At 38.6% G+C, this 16,529-nt stretch overlaps 1 protein-coding gene across 3 annotated transcripts in view; it reads right to left on the bottom strand.

Annotated features, from left to right (window-relative positions):
• The window catches only part of LOC146460365 (uncharacterized), a 33,914-nt gene that overhangs the window by 9,861 nt on the left and 7,524 nt on the right, over positions 1 to 16,529 (bottom strand). Inside the window, exons 1-3 of one of the 3 annotated variants that reach the window (XM_085088263.1) lie at positions 13,337 to 13,483; positions 3,840 to 4,091; positions 1,914 to 2,228 (exon numbers count right to left, since the gene is read on the bottom strand). In XM_085088263.1, coding sequence (XP_084944389.1) covers positions 1,914 to 2,228; positions 3,840 to 4,091; positions 13,337 to 13,412 — 643 coding nt within the window. In that variant the 5' untranslated portion in view covers positions 13,413 to 13,483. Of the gene's footprint in view, positions 1 to 1,913; positions 2,229 to 3,839; positions 4,092 to 8,266; positions 8,407 to 13,336; positions 13,484 to 16,529 lie in introns of those variants that run through there. The other 2 variants (XM_085088262.1, XM_085088261.1) reach the window with 2 other exon arrangements.

Genomic DNA, 16,529 nt, shown 5'->3' on the forward strand with positions numbered 1-16,529 from the left:
CAAGGTAACCCGGCAACAAACTAAGAATTTTACCTCGCTAAGAGAAGGTAAAGTTTATTTAAATCGATTTCCGAGCCAGATCAAGGGAAAATAACAGGTATCAGTTAATTTTCACTGCACGTGATAAATTGCTCACTTGCAGCGATTTAAAATGTAAAAAAAAAAAAAAAAAAAAAAAAAAAATACGGCTTCATCTCAACAATGTTCATTCTTTTAGATAAACTGGCTTCGAAATCAACTTTCCTAAAATTTACTAGACTGATCACAGTCCCCCTATTTTTCCATGGGATTCTCGAGACTCGTACGCTTCGATGGAACTGCCGCCATCTTGGTTTGTAAAAGCGAGCGCGATCTGGGGAGAGTGTCTTGACTACCGAGGGGAGCGGGAGTCGGTGTTAGTTGGGCGTTTAGACACTCTCCCCCGATCGCGTTAGCTTTTACAAACCAAGACGGCGGCAGTTCCATCGAAGCGTACCAGTCTCAGCTCGAAAATCCCACGGAAAAATAGGGGGAATGTGAACAGTCTAAAAGTTTACCATCTGTCAGCCGATAAAACTGCCAATTTCTTGGTTCTGTTGCCTTGAAATGTTCTCAGAGGTTTAACTGAAATTCTAGGAAATCGAGGAAACTGTATGTGTGCATACAAGAAAGAGGCCAATGAATAATGATTCAAGTATAAAAGGGTTAAATTGCAATTTAAATCATTATTGGCAGGCGCCCGAGAAAAAATTTGTGGAAAAGTAGTGTGCCGTAGTATGCTACTCGCAGAAGGAGCCAGTAGCCATCGTTTTGTATTTATAATTATTGTCAAAATCGCTCTTAACGTTTCGCGATGAATTTCGAATATCGCGTAGTTTTTACAGAATTTCCCCAGAAATGGATGAAAATAGTAAAGAACTAGTTAACCGATCTTTTTTCTTGAAATTGAGTCTTCTCAAACTGTACCGGGCACGACGTAAACATCGTGATGAATCGAACCTAGTTCAAGCCTTTATTTTTAATTTGAACTTTTGAGTACTTAAACATTCTATGGGCTTGAAGACTCGTTTGTCTACATTTTCATTGACTTTAAAGTAATCCAAAGAAGCAAATTTTCATTAACAAAGCTTGACAATTTCAGATGAAACATTTTCTTTCCATACCATTGTGGCGTGTTTGTACAACCAATAAGAATCTTTGTTTTCCCACACAGCACCTTGAGAGAATTTTCCGCGCAATACGTTGTTGTTACTAAGTTATAAAAGAATTGGTTCGTGCTTTTAGCTGTGCGTATATCGATTTATGGATGCACTTGGGAAGTTTGGAGGGCACTCAAGAAGCTAGAGTTACTCTCGGCTACGCCTCTGGAAACTGAATTCTTACACTTCTCTCGTGCTGTCTAAACTTTCGGCGAGAACAAATTCTTAAATTGATCCCGATTTACGACCGGGTAATGATACAGTCTTATAGGTGGAACCCTTGCTGGCATTTGTTGATTATCCCTGGTGATGCTGCGTCATCATTATCAATTTATAATCTGTTTGGGCATCTACTTTATTTATTTATTATATTTATTTATTTATTTATTTATTTATTTTATTGATTTATTTAGCTTTGTCCAATATGGACAGGGATACCGCAACAGCTAAGGCCAATTACTGCGGACCCGGGATATACGGAATATACGCACAAAGACCAGACCACAACACCGGGAACTACGCCCCCTACTCTTTCCCCTACTTGATGCTGCAACTTCAAGAGAAAGTCGAGATCTCATCCGGTAAACGAACTGTATATTTCAACTGTAAGTATTATGTTATTATTTTTACGCGCAAGCTACAAGGATGCCTCCTTTGGTTTTGGCCTCTGCGCGAAATCCCTACGTTGGCAATTACTTCCGGTTCTTCAAGCAAGAAAAAAACCCGATCACTTACATGCATATATCACCTGAATCAGGGAGGACTGTTTGCTCGACCAGCCAGAAATGCCATTTTCTGCAACGCAAGAATAAAATCCTTCATATTCTTCTCGGCCTGGTGGGATGTGAAGAACATGAAAAGTCTCCTGATCAATTTCTGATAGCCTCTGTGTGATGTAAAAACCTTCAGATCCATTGATGATTGGTTTGCGGTCCCTGTACCAAATTACACGAGGAAGAGGCCAGCCCCTGAAAACGCATTTCAAATCTCTTGTTTCGTTCATGTAAATGTGCCTTGGCGAGGTCGTGCTAAATATTAACTGTAGCTCTCCTAGAAAAAGAAGTAGACTTTAAGTTACAATTGTGAACGCATGTACCTTAATCTTAGTAATTTTCGCGCATTTTGCGTTAAAAAAAAAAAAAAAAAACACCGCCAAATTTAATACGCAAAAAAAGATTACGTTAAATTTAATACCGTATCATATAAACAAAGAAGTAAGAATTTTAATTTTTTAATGTTCTGAGTTAACTGGGCCTTGTGGTGGATTGTTCTTCAGGAACAGCCTCTCTTGTTCTTAATTAAAGCTGTAACTATCTGTGCTTGAAATTTAAAACATCTTTCCGGTAGTTGTTTTCGACTAGCACTCTTCCTCCGATTCACTGTTTTCTGCAGTTGGTAATTCGGCCAAAACCTCTTTAGTACAATCATCTAAGTTTCCATTTGCAGGCTCCTTGTAGCCAGATTGAAGCAGACATTTGTATCTTTCCAATATTTCCTTATTCTTTGTGACACGTGCCCTCGGCTCAGGGTTTTTAAAATAAAATAAAAACACGGACAAAATCGTGAAATTCAGTACACTTTTACTCGAATTTTTCTTGTAATCGCGAAAATTGATACTCGCGAAATTAAGTGCGTGAAAAATTAGTAAGACTGAATAAGGTAGGAAGGAGCCATGCATTGCAACTCGTTTTCATATACCTTTAGCTTGTACACACGGGAGAAAGGACAAAGACTTCAAACCATCAAAAGTGTTCTAAATAATCAGTATATTAGGGATATAACCTTTCAAGCCCTGCAGTTGGCAGGTCCAGATTACAAGGAACGATGAATTTTAACCATCAACAAATTATTATGAATAACCTCTCGAGCGGGGCAGTAAAGCTCACATTTCTTGTGCCATAATTGTTCGGGGCACTTTACTCCTTACCTTTTAGTATTTTTACGAATATTGTCTATTTTCCCTGTCAAGTCTCGAATTCATTAGCGTCATGCGCAATCGAATGTAAGTGTAAGCCCCAAGCTAAGATTCCTGTGGCGTGCAAAAACCAACACAAGCACAACTTCAAGCACGGAATACCCACTAGTGGATATTTAATCCATTGTTAAATTTCAAAAGCCTGGTTTTCGCTAGAGACGCAAGCACAATGACAACAGGCAAGCGTAAACTATTGTGATCCTTGGTGTGCGTGTGCGTTTAAAATAGTTTGTTTGAGCTCTATTCCTTAATTATATGCAGACCTAATAACATCCTGGAACGAGGCTGCCCTGATAGCTAAACGTGACTGGTAGAAAGCCGGAAATCAGATTTAATCAGTCATTGACTGACAGCAAGATTAATTTGACTTTCTTCTAGGCGTAAACATATAATTTTTCACTCGTCATCGTCGTTGTATACTTTCATCCTGCTTTCATCTTTCATCTTACAATCACGGTTTGAGGGGAGTTCTTAAAATACCCTGAGATGGTTTTCACGAGTTCAAACTCATCTTCGAATTGAAATTGGAAAGTGATCTCACCCAGCCTTGTCACCAGTGCTCCTTAGCAAATTTCGGTTCGCGATATAAGGATAAGCTCGTTGTGGCCTAGAATTAATTCCGTTAAGTTCTCACGCGTTTGAGTATCGCGCCGTAGATATCTAGGTGAATGAAATAGGTAACTTACTTGTGAAGTGTATACGGGTGCATTGACATGTTGAATTCCTGTTTTGCTGTAAAACAAGGCCAGCATTGGCTGTTACTCTTTCCTTCACTTGTTGCCATGTCATGCCAAGTGTAGTTTCGCCATTTCCGATCGAGCAGTTTATATTCACTTTGGAGTCTGGGGCAACTGTCATCTGATTGGAGTAACGGCAGTCACGTGACAGGGAACAGGAAGCCCTTATTTCACATTCTAGGTCGCTCGTTGATGAGGCACCTGTGACGCAGAAAAAGAGAAAAATCTTTAAACGCATCAAAGTGAATGTAAAGGCCACCTTTGTGTTTAATGTTTCACTCACCACAATTAAAACTTGAGGCATAAAATGGCTATATGAGGTTTCACTTTTGAGTCTGAGGATAAGATCGTAAAGTGTGATCAGTCAGTGAAGGACTAGACTGAATAATTCTTTCCTGTGGCGCTGTTTAACTCTATAAGGTGATTCTAACTTTTGAGTCTGTGGATAACATACTAAAGTATGACCATTCAAATGACAGCTACTGAGCATTACTTTCCTATTGTGATGTTTATTAAACTGTACAAGGTAGTTTAATTTTTGATCCTGTGGATAAAAACCTAAGATGTGTCCATTCAATTGACTGGTCAGGAGCCAAAACTTCAACTAAACATTAACTGATTAGCAATAATTTACTTTGGTGAAGTTTTTTTTTTTATTTTGGTAAGTAAAATACCCTACATTTTGCACAATGAATAATATTGCGCGTTCTTAGTTTTGACGACTGAAAGTACTTTTGTTTGATGTTAATTATTTGTTTACATCCTGGTGTTCTACTTTAAAGGAATTGGGCCTAGACTATGAGCAGAGCCTTATTTTTCTTAGGGATAGTAAAGCAAGTGACTTGCCACGCGAGCGCGCGAGAAAATTGTTTCCCGCACATGCTTTGCGCGCGCTCACGTACTTCGCTCGCCTTTACTCAGCCCTGAGCTGAAAATAATGGTTTACTTGTAGTCTAAATTGGATCGGTCGGGCAATGGGAAACGAAACGTTTCATTGGGATATCCTGTAAAACTGTTCGTCTCATGCTGCAGGCAGTGTTCTGTATAGTAGGATTTTGAAAAAGTAAAACGGCAATAATCCGAGGCTACAATCTTTAAACGGGTATTGACACACCTATTTTGGTGTCATTTTGCCGGAATGGCCAAAGAGCATATTTGAATCACCAGAATGGTTAAAACTGAATGATTCAGTTGTGTTCACAATAACCCTTCTAGTTCACAGAAGCTAGTATATATTATCTTTGGCTGTGGATAGCTAGGATGAAAATGGATTGCAACTTGAAGAAATTGGCCAATTTTTTTCAAGTTCTTCCTGTGTATTCTAGAGAAGTCGCTAAAAACTGATTTTAGTTAATTTTCACCTCTGAAAAATCCCTTGATATTTTCTTCCTGGTGCTCTAAGAGCAATTTCATGTTAGCAGACAGGTTCTTTGTCGAATATTTGAGCTGTTTTGACTAAAATACAGCAAAATCGTCGTGACAGAAGGCCTATAAATGAATCCCAGGGGGTCAATTTCTGTTTAAAGTTTGTACGTGAGAGTGCGTTTCTCCCCAAGCGCAAAGGTTACCGTCGCTTCCGCCCATCATTAGTCAGGTCGCGGCGGTTTCTTTAATCTTCCTACTGAAAGCGATTAAAAGCGAGTTAAATTCCGTCTCCTTCAATTCTTCTTTCATCATAACAGTTATTTTAACAGAAAAACGAGATACACCTTAAAACGCTCTTGGGCTAAATTTCACATTCCTAACGTTTTTGGTTTTCTTCTGGTTGCACAGGATGGACAGGAAAGGCAGAAAATTGAGGGCAAAAGTTGGTAAAATTTAAACCTAATACTAAATTACGTTCTTCATTTGAGTCATGTGTGAATCAGCAGTGCGTTGTATAACATTATTCATGTGATCTGTGCGATGCAAATTATCGGTCGGGGGGTACACAGCCCGCCGTCTTCATCAACGCATTGCTGATCACAAAAATTCGGCAATCAGTCGACACTTCTTAGAAGCTCACAATAGCAACAACCTTTTGAAAGAGGGCCAATTTAGAATTTGAGAAAGTACCAGAGTAAATTTGGTTGTTTAGTTTTCAATCGCTTTTCATCAGGAATCTCAAGCGTAATTTAAATATCCAGACCGATTCCAAACGTGCTAAACTTTTTGTGTAACTTTTTTACTTCACTAATAATTTTGCAACTTTTTGATGATCTTGTTCTTTATAGTATTTACATATTTCAACAAAGGTTTACGCATTTTATGACTTGATAATGAGGTTAAGCTAGTGTCGCAACGTTGTCGTTTTTTTTTCGTTTTTTTTTTTTTTTGGCAAAGTGCGCCTAATTTGCTGAAAGAAGTACGTTTTACGAAAACATACCACACACAAGCGCACGCGGCTTGCATAGCAATAATTTCGGCTTTAGGTCATCTTGCCTACAGACAAGCGATTTCAATAGAATCCAGACGTACAACGATATACCCTGAAGCTTTGAATCGAGAACTCTCTTATTTACTCTGGCGTCATATTCCTTCCGGCCGGCTGAGACCGAACTGCTGCCAACAGGTCTGTCGGGTTTTGAAATGCGCGTCCTATTGTTCCTTTCTTTTCTTTAATTATTATTTTTAGCATTAACAAACACATGGTTATTTAGTTATGATTCCATTCCTTTGTTATTTTGTCGGGGAGTAAGAAAACTAGAGACTAAAAGCATTCATCAAAACATTCTGAAGGATGTGACAAATTTTCAAAAGCGTCCACGCCCATAAAGCAATAGAATTAAGCTTTCTTGTGTGTAACTCGCTATAGTATGTGTTATTTTTTAGCCTGTTTTTAACAAATACAAAGTAATTGTTGCTTACATGAATGAAATTGTTTTGATAGTCTTTTAAAACAAACTTTGGAAAATCTCTTAACTAAAAAGAACTTGCTTTATCTGTCATGGTATGAAAACGTCTATCTAAGCGATTCGCGTTCCTCCCAAAGCCGGAAACATCGCAGTTTTTACGCGGGATGCCCTGAAGGGGCATACCGTGTCTAAAAACGGGTCGATTTCTTTTTTTTTTTTTTTTCTTCGTCGTAGTTACAAATCGGTACATTAATTTATTCATTAAACTCTCCCCTCTCCTACTCGGGATGTATTGTTCTGATTGTCTTCAACAACAGCAGGCCAATCAAAATCCATTCTTGTCGCTTATATCGCTAGGGAGGGGACCCACTCACCCTTACCTGGGTGACGTCAACACATCATTTGATATCTTCATTAAAACTGCATTAAATTGTTGCACCATATTGTTTATAACATATTCTGGACTCAAGTGTACCGTTTTCAAACAGCAATTTCACCACTTTGAAGCGGCAAATCGAAAGAATAACTTCTAAGAAGCACTCGACATTAAAAACGGTGGAAATTGGTGAGTTCATGGCGAAAGAATCGTGCTTTGTTTGACAGTCTTAGACCACGACGCGAGACTGAAAAGAGGTCATTGAGAAGCTTACGTTATCGTAATAGAATTTCAAAAACTTCCGGTGAAAGTCTAAGTCGCGTAACACAAGGGAAGCAACGTAACGTGATCGTCGTGACTCAAACTATTCCATTAGCAAGGATAGTTTTATCAATCGGCGAAACATACCGTTGAAATAAATGAATCAGCCCCAGCATCACGCGTAATGCCAGTATAGCAGGCATCTTGTTATTACTGATAATAAACATTATTCCAAAATGGCTTAATTTTTCTATTCTTTTGTTCGTATTCCAATTAGTCCTTCTTGCCTCGTTCAAGGTGAAATATTAATTTGATTTTTGAGCTTAAGAACGGGGTAAGAAGGATTAAGGACGGATTTAAATATATATTAAAATGGTAGCCATTTTGGAATATTAGGTCTGTTCTTTTTCCTTCTGTGAAAGGAAACACTGTAGGCATGTTTCCCTGAAAGGCAGTTTAATTTAACTACTTCAAAGTTGGCCCATAGAAGCTCTCTGGCATGGGTTTAACTAAAATCTCGCTAGCCGCCAGGTTTTTTATTGGTTACGTCAAAATACCGCCTTGTTGAGATAACCTCTGGGTAAATAATTGTCTTCAAACCTTCAATTTTCCCTAGCTTGCACCGTAGTCCTTCTGCGGCGCAGGCTAGTTTTCCTATGCCTTCAAATCTTTCCAACATCTTTCTGTACTGTTCTCTCCCGTTCCCCATTTCATCCTTCTCTTTCACAAACATTCTTACGGTGCCAGAATTTTACAAATTGAAGGAATTTTTGCCACAAAGAAATTAAGAAATTCTCAGAGGATTACTTGAAATATCGAAGAGATATTTTAGGAAAACCCTTAAACGCAGCAAAAACAAACATCCAATCAACTGTGCTCCCTGTTAAGGTTTGATAATAACTTACCGCCGCTGCCTTGTACTTGCACACAGAAATTTAGGACAATAATGGCGGTCACGACAGTGACGAGTACAACTCTCTCCATCATACCTGATATTCACCGTTTTCTATGACCAAGCTTTAATGCACTGTGCTTAGACAGGAGGGAAGTTTGTCTGGAAGAATATTTTACTTGTGGGCATCAGCTGACGCTCACGCGTCATAATTAGGCCTATTTTTGGTTAGACGGCCGGGACGGACCCCCCGGGGGAGGACCTGGTGCATTATGACTTTATTTGAGAGCCATTTTAGGTTTTTTTTTGTTATTATTATTTTATTTTGCTGGAGTTGTTGTAATGTGTTTCTAGACTCTATTGTGTTTGAATTAAAACTGGAAAGGTTTCTACAGAAATGTACGAAAAATATCGATGGAACGCGGAGATGCTGTAAAATTCTTGGATAAATTCCGCCAATTTCGAACATCATTCGTCACCCGCGGCTTTGAGCATTCTGCCAGCAGAATACCGCATATTTTAGCAAACGCTGACCAGAATACGGAAAAGGTAGTAACACGAGAGATATAATAAATAAACTCCGAACCAAAGAGTATTAGGCATGTTGGCGAACACAGCAGATACAGCAAAGGTGGCCACAACTTCGCTAGGCTTAGTAACATTGTACCGTGAAGGATATCGTTCCCGAGCAGCACTTTAAGCAAAATGCGCCATTTTTCTATAAGCATTGACAGCAGGCAGAACTGATACCAATTTACGAGCAGAATTTATCCAATTAAGCGTAATGCCCCTATCCGATCAGCGACCCCTCTGCCAATAATAAGGACCAATTTCCTTCCCCCCCCCCCCCCCCCCGCTCATCGCACGAGTCATAGAATGAACTGTTTCATATTCTTCTATCTTATCTGAAAACAATTGTAACAATTATGGAAAATATTGATTTGAACGACAAGCAAGTGTCATTCTGACAATGTCAACTCGTATCGTTGCAACGTTTGATTATCAGTGCACTGATCAGTAAAAAAGAGGTTTTTTTTAGGGGAAAAAATGAAACAGCTCAGCAGAATTATAATCTTACTTATTCCTGATCACACAATCCCCAAATAAACATGACGTTCGTTCGAGTAGCACTTTGGCGCGGCATGGCATAACTCAAGGTCATAACTGGTAGACAATGACACATTTATGACATTCACGGACGAAAACAAAAACAAGTCATCTTATTAAGAAACATTTTTTAAGATTTACTTCATCATAAAATGGCTGATTTTTCGCATTTTATTCCAATTTTTTTATTTAACGAGCGACGCCAGGACAAGTCAGTGACTCGCTAATGAGGTTAAGCTAGGGTCGCAACCTCGTCGTTTATTTTTTTATTTCTATTTTAGCAAAGTGCGCAAAAAAGGGAAGCGTGTTTCTGCCGGCATCCGGCCGGCTGGGATCAAATTGCTGCCAACATGTCTGTCGGGTTTTGAAATGTGCGTCCTATTGTTCCTTTCTTTTCTTTAATTATTATTTTTAGAATTATAAAACAAATAGTTATTTAGATACGATTACATTCCTTCGTTATTTTGTCGGGGGGTAAGAAAAATAGAGACCAAAAACATTCATCAAAAGATTCTGAAGGATGTGACAAATTTTAAAAAGTGCCCACGCCCATAAAAGCAATAGAATTAAGCTTTCTTTTGTGTAACACGCGATAGTATGTGTTATTTTTTAGCCTGCTTTTAACAAGTACAAAGTTGCTTACATAAATGAAATGTTTTTGATAGTCTTTTAAAACAAACTCTAGAAAATCTCTTCAATAAAAAGAATTTGCTTTTAACAAATACAAAGTTGCTTACATGAATGAAATTGTTTTGATATTCTTTTAAAACAAACTTTTGGAAAATCTCTTAACTAAAAAGAATTTGCTTGATCTGTCATGGTATGAAAACTTCTATCTGAAGGATTCGTGTTCCTCTCAACGGAAACGTCGCAGTTTTTATTACTGACAATAAACATCATTCCAAAATGGCTTCATTTTTCTATTCTTTTGTTCGTATTCCAATTAGCCCTTCTTGCCCCGTTCAAAGTAAAATATGCAGTTGATTTTTTAGCTCAGAGAAAGAGGTAAGAAGGATGGATTTAAATATCAAAAAATATTAAATGGTAGCCATTTTGGAATAAGGTCTGTTCTTTTTCCTTCTGTGAAAGGAAACACTGTAGGCATGTTTCCCTGAAAAGCAGTTTCGTTATTTTTAACTACTTCAAATTTGGCCCATAGAAGCGTTCCATGGGTTTACCTGAAATCTCGCTTTTAGCCAGGTTTTTGTTGGTTACGTGAAAATGCCGTTGTTGAGATTACCTCTGAATAAATAATTGTCTTCAAACTATCAGTTTTCCCTAGCTTGCGCCGCTGCGGCGCAGGCTAGTTTTATAATGCCTTCAAATCTTTCCAATATCTGTCTGTAATTTCTATCCTGGTCCCTATTTCATCCTTCTCTTTTACAAACATTCTTACAGTGGAAGAATTTTACAAATTTCTCAAAGATTGAAGGAATTCTTGCCACAAAGATATTAAGGAGTCAGAGGACTACTTGAAATATCGAAGAGATATTTTAGCAAAAACCTAAGACGCAGCAAAACAACATCCAATCAACTGTGCTCCCTGTTAAGGTTTGATTATAACTTACCGCCGCTGCCTTGTACTTGGACACACAAATTTAGGACAATAATGTACGAAAAATATCGATGGAACGCGGAGATGCTGTAAGATTCTTGGATAAATTCCGCCAATTTCGAACATCATTCGTCACCCGCGGCTTTGAGCATTCTGCCAGCAGAATACCGCATATTTTAGCAAACGCTGACCAGAATACGGAAAAGTTAGTAACACGAGAGATATAATAAATAAACTCCGAACCAAAGGGTATTAGGCATGTTGGCGAACACAGCAGATACAGAAAAGGTGGCCACAACTTCGCTAGGCTTAGTAACATTGTACCGTGAAGGATATCGTTTCCCAGCAGCACTTTGAGCAAAATGCACCATTTTTCTATAAGGATTGACAACAGGCAGAACGGATACCAACTTACGAGCAGAATTTATCCAATTTAGCGCAACGGCCCTATCCGATCAGCGACCCCTATGGCAATAAGAAGCACCCCCTCCCCCCCCCCCCCCCCACACACACACCATCCACGAGTCATAGAATAAACTGCTGTCCGTTGGTCTACTTTGTTTTTAAGTGAATTACATATGAAAACATTGTAACAATTATGGAAAATATTGATTTGAAACAGCTCAGCAGAATTATAATCTTTCTTATTCCTCATCACACAATCCCTAAATAAACATGACGTTCTTTCGAGTAGCACTTTGGCATAACTCAAGGTCACAACTGGTAGACAATGAAACATTTATGACATTCAGGACGAAAACAAAAACAAGTCACCTTATAAAGAAAATTTTTTTTTAAGATTTACTTCATCATTAAATGGCTGATTTTTCGCATTTTACTCCATTTCAACGAGTGACGCCAGACAAGTCAGTGACTTGATAATGAGGTTAAGCTAGCGTAGCAAGGACGTCGTTTATTTTTTTTCTATTTCTTTTTTAGCACAGTGCGTCTAATTTGCTGGAAAAAGTACGTTTTACGAAAACATACCACACACATGCGCACGCGGCTTGCATAGCAATAATTTCGGCTTTAGGTCATCTTGCCTACAGACAAGCGATTTCAATAGAATCCGGCCAGACGTACAACGAAGTACCCTGAAAGCTTTGAATCGAAAACTCTTTTATTCACTCTGGCGTCATATCAAAAAATAAAAGCGGCACTGAAAGAAGGCAAATTTAATTTACCACTATACTGTGTTGTCCCTTTGAAATTTTCAAATTTCAAAAGCAGAAGCGTTTCTGCCGACATCCGGCCGGCTGGGATCGAACTGCTGTCAATAGGTCTGTTGGGTTTTGAAATGCGCGTCCTATTGTTCCTTTCTTTTCTTTAATTATTGTTTTTAGAATTATAGAACACACGGTTATTTAGTTATGATCCATTCCTTTGTTGTTTTGTCGGGGAGTAAGAAAAATAGAGACTAAAAACGTTCATCAAAACATTCTGAAGGATGTGACAAATTTTCAAAAGCGTCCACGCCTATAAAAGCAATAGAACTAAGCTTTCTTTTGTGTAACACGCTATAGTATGTGTTATTTTTTAGCCTGCTTTTAACAAGTACAAAGTTGCTTACATGAATGAAATTGTTTTGATAGTCTTTTAAAACAAACTTTGGAAAATCTCTTAAAAAAAAGAATTTGCTTTATCTGTCATGGTATGAAAACGTCTATCTGAGCGATTCGTGTTCCTCTCAAAGCCGGAAACGTCGCGGTTTTTATTACCGACAGTAAACATCATTCCAAAATGGCTTCATTTTTTCTATTCTTTTGTTCGCATTCCAATTAGCCCTTCTTGCCTCGTTCAAAGTAAAATATGCAGTCGAGTTTTGAGCTTAAGAGCAAGGTAAGAACGGGACGGATTTAAATATCAAAAATTATTAAAATGGTAGCCATTTTGGAATAAGGTCTTTTCTTTTTCCTTCTGTGAAAGGAAACTCTCTAGGCATGTTTTCCTGATAGGCAGTTTCCTTATTTTTAATTTAACTACTTCAAAGCTGGCCCATAGAAGCGTTCCATGGGTTTAACTAAAATCTCACTAGCAGCCAGGTTTTTAATGGTTACGTCAAAATTATACCTTTGTTGAGATAACCTCTTGATAAATAATTGTCTTCAAACTATCAGTTTTCCCTAGCTTGCGCCGCCTGCGGAGCAGGCTAGTTTTCCTATGCCTTCAAATTTTTCCAATATCTTTCTGTAATTTCTACCCCGGTCCCCATTTCATCCTTCTCTTTTACAAACATTCTTAAAGTGCAAGAATTTTACAAATTTCTCAAAGATTGAAGGGATTTTTGCCACAAACGTATTACGGAGTTCTTCAGAGAACTACTTGAAATATCGAAGAGATATTTTTAGGAAAAACCTAAAACGCAGCCAAAAAAACATCCAATCAACTGTGCTCGCTGTTAAGGTTTTGAAAGTAACTTACCACCGCTGCCGTGTACTTGCACACAGAAGTTTAGGAAAAGAAAGGCGGTCGCGGCAATGAAAACTCTCTCCATCATGCCTGATACATGTATTCACTTTTCCATGAGCAAGCGTTAATGCACTGTGCTTAGACAGGAGGGAAGTTGGTCCGGAAGAATATTATACTTGTGGGCATCAGCTGACGCTCACGTGTTCTTATTAGGCCTATTTTTGGTTAGACGGCCGGGACGGACCCCCCGGGGGAGGACCTGGTGCATTCTGACTATAGTTGAGAGTCATTTTATCCGTTATTATCATTATTATTATTATTTATTTTTTTTTTGCTGGATTGTTGCAATATGTTTCTAGACTTCATTGTGTTTAGATTAAACTTGGTTTACACAAAACTGGAAGGGTTTCTAGACAAATGTACGAAAAATAACGATGGAATGCGGAGAGGCTGTAAAAGGCTTGGATAAATTCTGCCGGCAGAATTTCGAACATAATCCGTCACCCGCGGCTTTGAGCATTCTGCCGGCAGAATACCGCATATTTTAGCAAACCCTGAGCAGAATACGGAAAAGGCAGTAACACGAGATATAATAAATAATTTTTTTAAAAAATCAAATTTTCCAAGCTTTGTAATGTGCATCTCGTAGCATGCGCCTGTCTCACTCCGAACCAAGGGGTATTGCCCATGTTGGCGAACACAGCAGATACAGCAAAGGTGGCTACAACTTTGCTAGGCTTAGTAATATTGTACCGAGAAGAATATCGTTTCCGAGCAGCACTTTGAGCAAAATGCGCCATTTTTCTATAAGGATTGACAGCAGGCAGAACTGATACCAATTTACGAGCAGAATTAATCCAATTAAGCGCAACGCCCGTATCCGATCAGTGACCCCTATGGCAATAAGAAGCACCCCCCCCACCCCCCCCATCGCACCAGTCATAGAATAAACTGCTGCCCGTTCGCCTACTTTTTTGAAGTGAATCACATATTCTATCATCTTTTCTGAAAACATTGTAACAATTATGGAAAATCTTGATTTGAACGACAAGCAAATGCTATTCTGAGAACTCGAACTCGTATCGTTTTAACGTTTCATTATCGGTGCAGTGATCAGTAAAAAAAGAGGGTTTTCACTTAGGAGAAAAAATGAAACAGCTCAGTAGAGTTACTTTATTCCTCATTACACAATCCCCAAATAAACATGACGTTCTCTCGAGTAGCACTTTGGCGTAACTCAAGGTCATAAATGCATGCTAGACAATGAAACATTTATGACATTCAGGACGAAAACAAAAACAAGTCACCTTATTAAGAAATATATATTTTTTAAGATTTACTTCATCATTAAATGGCTGATTTTTCGCATATTTTTTTCCTGGATATTCAGCGAGCGACTGCAAAACAAGTCAGTTTAGGCCATTTCCGCTTTCATTATGAGGTTCAAAGGCACTTAACTTGTTTTTAAATCGCATATTTTGCATATTTTGCGTATTTTTGATATTCGTTTTACTATTCAACTAACTGTCACCAGATACAGGCAAAAAGGAACTTCGTAGGGGGCTAATGAACTGTCCATAAGGATGTCCGTGTTGACCGGATTCTTGCGAATGATCATGATGTTATTTCGTAAATCTATCTATCTATCTATCTCTAAGGAGAAAAAACATTGTATTTTTATATCTCCAAAACACAGGAAAAATACTAATAACGATGAACAAAAGTAGGCAAGTTTCTTTCAGAACCAGAGTGATATCAGAAGGTATATATCATTTGACAAGATTTTAAAACTTAGCCATGATTTAAAAACTCAATTGCCCCTGGTAATTTTAGAGCAAACCTCAAGTGTCTGGCTTAACAAAGCTCTCCGTGATAAAGATATAGCAGAATGAACCTGACGGATGTTCGTAAAGCAAGGGTTTCATTACTGTACCATTTCTTGAACAAAGAAACTCACCGGGCTGTCTGATAAACTCGCCTCAAAGTGACATGGCAACATTCATCAGATCAATAAAACTTCTACATGTTTAAAAAAAGGTAAAAGGATACGATTCGGAGTTTTACCATATAGTTCACAGTGTCACTAATCAAATTGACTTTGCTAACTTGAGCTTCGTTTTTAATATCAGAATTAAAATGAACTGATCAACAAAAACATTGTTTGTTTAACGGGAAGTCCGTCAGGCGAGTTCGTCTTCACTGACTTGAGAACTTTCCCTGAGGAAGTCAGTGAATTCCTGCTTCGACAAAGTGGGATATCATTTCCTTTGTGAGGATAAGTTTCTAAAAAAATGCGGTGCTGCGCCTGTGGGGAGTAGAAGGGATTGTTTGATTTATTAGCAGAGTTGATAACTAAAGGCAAATTGGCCACCGTAAAGAGATTCGAGTGCTGACGTTTCAAGCGTTAACCCTTCGTCAGAGCGAATCGAGTAATTGTGGGTTGTACGTGTTTATATAGTGAGCAGTCGAGCTACTCTCCTGGCGAGCGCATGGTAACGTGGAAAACAAGAATAAATCAGTCGAATGAAAAGCGTTCGTTGATTCCGTGGGGATTGAGAATGCTAACTTGGAAAATTAATGTTTGTTCTAAAGTTTTGTGGGTTTCTGTGTTACCATGATAAAGAGAACTGTCACAGACTGGCATGTGTTTGTAAAAGTGGTTAGGTAGACTAAAGAGTCGAGCGACTGGTTTACTTGTAGAAGCATCCGTGCCTTATCTTTCAACGTCTCGAAGATGTTCGCGAAATCGGTCGCCTAGTCTCCTTCCTGTTTCATCAATGTGTATTGTTGCGGTACCGAACAAAAACATTTTCTCTGCGATTTTCTCTACCCTATTTATCACCCGACCAAAAGTTTGATGCCCTATTTATGACCTGATAGTGTCTGGTCAACTTCAGTTCAAAAACACCTGGAGCCCAGCGCGTGAGAAGCGCAGCCGTTGCGGCACGTACACAGTTGCCGTAAACATCAAGATCAAGAACTAGCTTCTTCTAAAAAAAGAATAAATTCAAGACTAGAGTGCAAAAATTGATACCCTATTTATAACCAAAATGGCCGCAAAATGGCTAAAATTTATGAACAAAGCGGCTGAAAAACCATATCCTTTAGGGCCGCACATACCTATATAGCACATATAAGGGAGTTCCCCCACCCCCAGGGGTTATCTTAACCTGTCAGGGAATCAGACCTAATTTTGGCAGCGGTC

Source organism: Pavona decussata, unplaced genomic scaffold, assembly GCF_977016875.1.
Source record: "Pavona decussata unplaced genomic scaffold, jaPavDecu1.1 SCAFFOLD_214, whole genome shotgun sequence".
NCBI lineage: Eukaryota > Metazoa > Cnidaria > Anthozoa > Scleractinia > Agariciidae > Pavona > Pavona decussata.